Source organism: Pygocentrus nattereri, chromosome 25, assembly GCF_015220715.1.
Source record: "Pygocentrus nattereri isolate fPygNat1 chromosome 25, fPygNat1.pri, whole genome shotgun sequence".
NCBI classification, from domain to species: domain Eukaryota; kingdom Metazoa; phylum Chordata; class Actinopteri; order Characiformes; family Serrasalmidae; genus Pygocentrus; species Pygocentrus nattereri.
In genome coordinates, this window is record NC_051235.1 from 27,790,790 (window position 1) to 27,799,195 (window position 8,406).

The 8,406-nt window shown below is 41.8% G+C and overlaps 1 protein-coding gene across 4 annotated transcripts in view; it reads right to left on the bottom strand.

The window, feature by feature from the left end:
* Positions 1-8,406, bottom strand: part of piezo1 (piezo-type mechanosensitive ion channel component 1) — a 180,532-nt gene that overhangs the window by 33,895 nt on the left and 138,231 nt on the right. For all 4 annotated transcript variants that reach the window (XM_037534600.1, XM_037534599.1, XM_037534598.1 and 1 more), the window contains 8 exons: positions 7,128-7,328; positions 6,406-6,610; positions 5,191-5,295; positions 4,025-4,181; positions 3,204-3,447; positions 2,184-2,280; positions 1,174-1,339; positions 65-154 (listed from right to left, as the gene is read on the bottom strand). In XM_037534600.1, coding sequence (XP_037390497.1) covers positions 65-154; positions 1,174-1,339; positions 2,184-2,280; positions 3,204-3,447; positions 4,025-4,181; positions 5,191-5,295; positions 6,406-6,610; positions 7,128-7,328 — 1,265 coding nt within the window. The remainder of the gene's footprint in view (positions 1-64; positions 155-1,173; positions 1,340-2,183; positions 2,281-3,203; positions 3,448-4,024; positions 4,182-5,190; positions 5,296-6,405; positions 6,611-7,127; positions 7,329-8,406) is intronic.

Consider the following 8,406-nt stretch of genomic DNA (forward strand, 5'->3'; position numbering starts at 1 on the left):
ATGCATGAATACAGAGGTAGGATGTGAGGAACATCTCTGTTTCTGGAAAGGAAGAGTAACTCACGAGCTTTTCAGTTGCTGGATGGATTTCTTCTCTGCTTGTTGATGGAAACGCATGTTCTTTATGATGCTGGCTCTGAACAGCTCAAAACCCCTGTCCACACACAAACATAAACTCAATACGGAAATGCAATCAGTCAACTGAATATATGCTTAGATGCTTAAATGAATGCATGTGTCAAAATCTCTAGCTTGTTTTTTTAGATCAGAGGCTCCCAAACACGGGGATTGTTTGATGATGGGCTGCAAAGACACACTAGGAGGCAAAGTAACATAACTGCTGAAATTCCCTAGTTTACAATTTGATATATGCATATACACACACACACACACACACACACACACACACACACATATTTATATATATATATATATATATATATATATATATATATATATATATATATATATATATATATATATATATATAGCTGTTTTGGGAAGAAAACCTTATATCTCCAAAATGGTAACTTTACAGGAGAAGGAAAAAAAACGACTTTATTTTTAATGGAAGTCAATGGAACCAGACCTCTTTCCAAGACATTATGGGTCAGTTCTTTTAGTCCATTTATCATAAACTTTACATACAAGGTAACAGGCATTTTCAAATTACGTCGAAAACTGAAAAACAACAGAGGAGATATGAGGTTGTCCTCCGACAACAGTGATATATAAATTACAGCAAAATGTTATTTAAAGCTTAATGGCCTTGTAGCACCTACATTCCTTTAGTTGATGGTAGTCAAAAACCAAGAAACTGCCAATACTGATTTTTATTAAAAAATAAATAAAGACAAGAATGAAAATATTCCCCAAACAAACATCTAAAACATGATAACTGCGTAAAGCACAGAGGTAAGCTAAAGTGCCAAAACGTTGTACACAGTGAGAAATGAGACCAATCATACAAACTCGTCCCCATTAAAAGCTCATTTTAGATCAGGCCTGTGGAACAATTCAGCTCTCGAAAATTTTATAAGACGGCCCTTGCACTGGCTGAGTTTGACACCCCTGCGCTAGACTGAAATCTTATTGCAGCTTACTGACTGCCCAATGAATCCAGACCCCTCTCATTTTGCCCCACTGGTAAGCTCCAGCAGGGGGTGCTCTCACCTGGAGGCCTGTCGCGCTGAAGCCTGCAGGTCCGCTGTCACATGCAGGAAGTAAAAGCTGAGGAAGACTCTCCTCTGCAGCAGGAGGAAGAAGAAGCAGATGCTGTCCCAGATAATGCCGGCCTCCTCTACAGGCAAACTGCAGTCCTTATCGCTCAGCGACTCAGCTATAGAGCCACAAACACACAAATGGACACAGGCATGTACTAAACACACAGATGTGCACAGGCAGAATTAGCTCAGATTTCAGACAGTACTACACCATACTGAACACTATTTTTAAAGGGGGAAACAACCATCTGACCTCACAAAGCTCTGTTTACGATTCTTTAGGAAAGATCTGATGCATCATGCAAACAATTCAATTACATTAATTTGAATTATACAAAAAAATGCACACAAGAGGTCCATTAACACTGTAATGTATGCATAATACAGATACAAATACAGATAATAACTTTGATGTAATAATAACAACTTTTTGGGGGACATTTATGCCTAAAATAAATATTTTGGCCAAAAAAGTGATACAATGCAAAAGTCATAGGTACCTAAGCTTAGTGTTTAAAATAATTTACTGTGCCAGTTAATATGTTTGTGCCAGCAAAAACACTGTATTACATCAAAATACATATAAATAAACAAACACAGTAAATACAAGTAAAAATAAATACAGTAAAAACTTTCCTGTTTGCAAAAAAGTGGAGCTGGTAACGAGAACGCAGTCTCAGGCTTCTCTTCAACACCCTCAATCATTATATACATGTTATATGCCACCAGCAGTACTTCTGATTTACCATAATAAAACACTGTTCATCCAAACCAGGTATCTGATGACAAATACACTTAATACCAGGCTGTAACAAGGAGAGATCGGGAAACTGTTACGCTAACGCATCACAGCTCACTGTATTAATACTGTTTGTAAGGTTTACACACAATACTGTACTTTACTGAATATGACTGTAAGGGGTTTAACAGCACATTAAAAAAAGGTTAAAGTAGACTTACGGTCATAGTAGCCTTTGACTGTGCAGACCAGACTGAAGAGCTGGATCACCCAGCAGAAACGAGACTGCATCTCAGCTACAAACACACAGGCCAGGATCTGATAGAGACACATAAACACATAAACACCAGCACACGCAGACAAGCGCATCAGAACTCTTTCAGTTTCAGCATGAGGAAAAAACAGGAATAAAACTGATTGAATTAGGAGCGCCAGCCTTAATGTGGTGAATAAATAAAACCTTTTGTTTCTGCTATATATGCCAAATATTAACTGTGCCATAACTTTTGTACAGGCCACATTTTATGTTTTATTTTTTCCTCCAATATGTTAAATTCAGTGGGAAAAAAACCAAAAACTTTTGCATATGGACTGGCAACCTGTCCAGGGTCTATTCTGCCTTCTGCCCAATGACTGCTGGGTTAGGCTCCAGTATCCCAGGGCAACCAAGAAGGACAAGCGGTTTAGAAAATGTGTGTGTGTGTGTGTGTGTGTGTGTGTGTGTGCGCATTACACCAACTAGCCAACTGCCTTAGATGCTGTACAAATTACAGACTAACCAACCGTTTCAAAAAAACTTCTATAAATCAAGTTTTTTCAAATTTTCAGCTGCACATTAAATGGTGCAACAGTGACATTCTGGCACCTGTAAACAGGTCAGCAGGTAACTGACCTTCAGAGTAAACCGACGGGTTTAGTAGAGGTTTGGTCTTGTTCCATGCAAAGCCTGCAGCTAATAACCAGACTAAACTAACATCTACTAAAGACGTGAGACTCTGAAACCCCACCCACTCAAGACTCAACTCTGAGCTGCATTAATCAACATGTGGATAGCTCTGAAGCTCATGTCCATTAAAAACTGTCCAGGTGACTGTGCATGTAAACAGACACAGAGAAACACCCCCCCCCCCACACACACACACACACACACACACACACACACACACACACACACACTGTTCCACCTGAATGATGTGTTTATGTCAGTTCATATTTGGCCCATATGTGCTGTGTTCTCTCACAGATAGGATGTTTTTGGAGATGATGACGGCGACGTTGTAGATGATGAGGCAGTCCCACATCAGCAGCCTGGTGCGGGACCGTTTAATCAGCAGCTGAGTGCCGAACAGCAGGAAGAAGAAGCAGGCCAGCAGATAACCCAGACCAAAAACACTGATCCGAGTAGAACCCGTCACGAACACCACAGCCAACACGAACCAGAACATATACCGGAACACCAGGACCTTCGCCATGTCCAGATATGACCTTAGGGAGAGAGGGGTGGGCGTGTAGGTGGGGGGGGGGGGGGGGGGGGGGGGGTTGATTCAGTGAGAGAGAGTTCAGTAAGAGAGCAAAGCATGGAAACAGAAAAAGACAACAAAATGTCAAAGAATGAAAAAAAGAAAGAAATAAAAATAATAAGAAAAAGATGGAGAGGAAACACAAGAAAGAGCAAGAGAGAGTTTAGTAAAACAAAAAAGTACAGAAAGAAAGAAAAACAGAGGAAAAAAAGAATAAGAAAAAAGACAGAAAGAATGCAGAAGAAGGTTTTGTTCATTAGTTAAGTCTCTGGGTTCTGCGCAGCAGCAATTGATCTGAACCATAACTATTATTCACTTCTCGGGATTCATTTATAAGGAAGCAGCTCGTGTGACTGAGTGATTTTAACAGGCTAACGATCATGATGAAGGTCCAACAGACAAAACTCTAAGAAAAGACACTAACAGAGTAATCAGACGTTGAGAAAGCTGCAGAATTACGACACGGCACGCTGCAAGCCTGCACTTTTACATGAGCCCTGAAGGAGGCGCTGCAAAGGGCGCAGAAGGATCAGAGGCAGTACCTGCAGTTGATGAAGTTTGGGGCCGGGTTAAAGGGGATTCCTTCCATGGGGTCCGGGTTATCATTGTTTTCTCCTCCCATCACCATCCACTCCTCCTTCTTCTCGTTCTCAAACACCTTCCACTGCTGAGAGGCGCACATCAGCAGCAGGAAATCCGCTGCGCAAGCAAGCAAACGGGTCAGTCCGTGTTTCATGACACTCCATCGGACCTCAGGCTGGATCTGTAGGTGAGCCTTTGCTGGAATCTGCTCAGTTTAAAATTGGCTGCACTAAGATTACGACACTGAAATGGCAAACATCTGATCTTCTTTTCCTTAAATTTGACACAGATGTGATTTTTTTCCAGAAAAGTGATAATAACAAAATCCTACCTTTTCAAATCAAACTTACGCCACTTTCAAAAATTTGGAATCACTCTTTTTAGCTATTTTTGTACAACGTAACATGGATTTAAATACTAAAGATTTATTCGCCGTTAGAATTTTTTACAAATATTTTTAATATTAAAAAAAATTGAACAAAAAATGAAGACAATGCTAAAATATTGTAGCTATTTATTGAAAATTTGTTTCACCTTGAGATCTGCTCTTCCGACGCATGAAGAATTCTGGATATTTGTTTCATTATAATTGAACTGGCAATTCTTTACATGCAGTCATTTTTAAATAATCCTCGGATCTGTTCATCATTACGGACTTTATGGACTATCCCACATTTCTTCATTTTAATTTAAAGCTTTCCTATGTCCTACTAATTGTATGAAAAATGGGAACTTATGCGCTCCTAGACTGTATATTCGATACACGTAAGCATAATGTGGACAATCCCATCAGAATTATATTTACTACACATTTCCCTGTGCATGCAAGTCACTATGGTCATTGTCCAGCGTGGGCAGCAGATCAGCAGTGGCAATAAATTGATAATGTATATGTGAGTATATGCGTGTTCACATTAATGACAGATGTGGCTCAAATACAAACGCAAACATGAACAGCGAAGTCAGAAAGACCAGATCAGAGCATAAAACTCCAAGATCAGCAATAAGGCTTATAATATCAACACAGCCATAAACACCAAGTGCACTGCTGGACTGCTCAGCTTCTGAGTCAATGAGTTAAACACAATGCTCCTCTAACTCCTGCTGTGAAAAGTCACCCACTCACCGATGAGGTTTTTGGAGTTGGGGATGGTGTAGAAATCAGGCAGGTAGATCCATTTGATCAGTGCTGAGTTGATGGTGAGTGACGTTTTCCATCTCCATGGATAATCTAGACAAAAACACCTAAAAATTCAGTCATGCAGCTCCAACAGACAATACACTATGAGGACAAAAGCACTGGGACACCTACAGGAGCTTTTATGACATCCCACCCTAAATCCAGAGGTATTAATATGGAGTTGGTCCACCTCTGCAGCTCTTACAGCTTCCACTCTTCTGGGAAGCTTTCTACATGATTTTTGAGAATGTCTATGGGAATTTTTGTCCATTCATCCAGAAGAGCATCTTCGTTCTAGTTCATCCCATTAGTGTTTGATGGGATTGAGGTCAGGGCTCTGTGAGGGCCAGATTCACCAAGCCATGCCTTTGTGGACCTTGTTTGGTGCACTGGGGCTCAGTCATGCTGGAACAGAAAAGGGCCTTCCTCATTGTCCCCACAGAACTAAGAGTTCTAGACCAATCCCTGAAAAACAACCCCATATCATTATCCTTCCACCACCAAACTTTACAGCCGGCACAATGCAGTCACGCAGGTAACGTTCTCTTGGCATTCACCAAACCCAGACTCGTCCATCAGGCTGCCAGATAGAGAAGCATAATTCATGACTCCACAGAATGTGTTTCCACTGCTCCAGAGTCCAGCAGCAGTGCTTTACACCCCTCCAGCCCACGCTGTGCATTGTGCATTTAGATCTTAGGCTTGTGTATAGCTGCTCAGCCATGTGAAGCTCCTACCATGCAGCTCTTTTGCTGATGTTTCCTCCAGACGCGATTTGGAACTCGCGTACAACCCATTCTACTGATAGTGTTTACCGAGACTGCAAGGCTATTTGCTTAATCTTATCCACCTGTTAGCAATGGGTGTGGCTGAAACACCTAAACTCCATAATTAGAAGCGATGTCCCAATAATTTTGCCCACATGGTGTATCTTTAACAGAGGGAAAGCCACAAACACACACATTTACACAGTAAGACCGTGGATGTACAACTGACAGGGTTAACTTTAAATGCCTGAGCACAGATCCAGTCCTTGGAACAGGCAGTCTAGTTTCTCTTATTCAACCTTTAAAAGACCTGTAAAAGACGAGTGTAGCTTAGATGTGTTAGAAAACACCAGACTGCACTGACAACTTAAAAACCTATGTGGCAGGAACTGACCGATGCAGAGAACCGGGGGGATTCCCACACATAGGATGTACTGGTAGATCATGAAGATGACCAGGAAGAGGCAGTACTTGGACCAGATTTTGGCGATGGCTGCCCGGCGCCGCCGCACCATGATCGCAACCAACCAGCAACCGTGCATAATGACCAGGAAGTTCATGCGCTGGCCAATCACATTCACCGTCATCAGGAAACAGATCTGGAGAGGGAAAGAAGAGCACGCAGAGAGTCAGTGGAAATAATAATCATAATAAATGAAGGGCATATTAAATCATAAAATAATATGCTGGGGATTATATACACACTGTAAATATCTATTACAGTGATTTCTTCTCAAGTTATCTGCCTTATATGAGGTGTTCTGGATTCATTTTATTACAGTTTAACTCTTGACTTCACAGCTTGCTGTGACCACGATAACTTTGGAGTTATCTACATCTGTGTTTACCATTCTGGACACGTCTACAATGAATTCTTATTTTATTATTAATTATTTGAGGTGAAGTTAATCATTTATACATTTTTATGCAACCAATTTGGTTTTATATTACTTAAAACATTGAACTCAGCATTGAACTTCTAAGTGATATCACATGGGTGCAAAACACAAAGTCAGAGAGAGAGAGAGAGAGAGAGAGAGAGAGAGAGAGAGAGAGAGAGAGAGAGAGAGAGAGAGAGAGAGAGAGAGAGAGAGAGAGAGAGAGAATGGGACTCACCTCCAGGCCAAACTTGTAGAAGCTGTAGTTAAGCAGGTATTTGATGCAGGGGAGCAGGCCCTGGTCCAGTTTGTCTCGCGTGGCCTGGGGGAAGATGGCTGGGATAGTTGGAGGAGAGCGCTGGAGCTGCTTGTAGTGATGAACCTGGTGCCGATAAACCGTCGCCTCAAACACCAACAGCAGCAGCACCAGCAGATGATTCTGACAGAACAGAACAGCCAGGTGAGCAAATAAGACATACTCTCCTATCTTTTTTTTTGCCCTGATGTGACTCAGATCTGGTGTTTTCAGGGCTGTGTTGACACAAATCCTTTCAACCCAACCTGAGCCACTTTCATATGTGGTCCTAGATCGGATAAGTATCCGATTTGTGGCCATGTGACCTTAATGTGACGCTCAGATCGGAAGTCATGTGCTTTTTTCCACTGCGCGTGCTCCATCATTCAGTGTTACCATGGCAACAGCGCCAAACAGAAGTTAAAGCCTGTAAACGGTGGAAAAGCAGCTCATCTCAATTTTTCTCCTTCAGGCCGCTCTAAAAATGAAGCCGAGAGCTGATCAGAGTTGATGATCTTCTCAGCGAAGCTCGTTCTGCTTGTTAGTTTGTCCTGATGATGCAGTGATGCAGTGATTCGCGTGACGTTACTGAGTAGGAGGAGCTCATGGGGGTCATTTCAGGAGGCTGGTTCGTTCACATTAATGACAGATTTGAGTCACTTACCTAAACGAGTGTGAACCCTCGAGTCAGAGAGATCAGATTTGAGCAATGAGTCTTGTAATGTGAACACAGCCACTGTATATCTTGAACAGCACATGTGGCTGCACATCTGCATTTGTTACTTGTCCAATCCCACCTGGCCTATATGGTCATAAATAACCTGCACCTGGATATACTAACATTCAAAAGTATGGAATCATTATTGAAAAGTTTGGAACCTATGTTTTCAATAATATAAAAGCACTCTGGAAATGTTTACATTCCCTGTTTTACATACAAACAGACAGAATAAAACTAATTCCCTCTCCCTGCCTTTTTTCCAAGTATACGACCGCCCACATGGGCTGACTGTCGAGCCCTCCTGCTACCCACTTCAGACCAGCTGCCCACGCCCCAGCTACCTTGGACTAGCTGCCCACCCTACACTGATGTTTTCATAGACTCCCAGCTATTCCTACTACTAACACTACTGCTATTAATATTAGTAGTATAATAACTCTGTAGGTAGTTTGACCAGAGGAGGATAGGTCCCCCCCTGGTGAGCCTGGTTCCTCCCAAGGT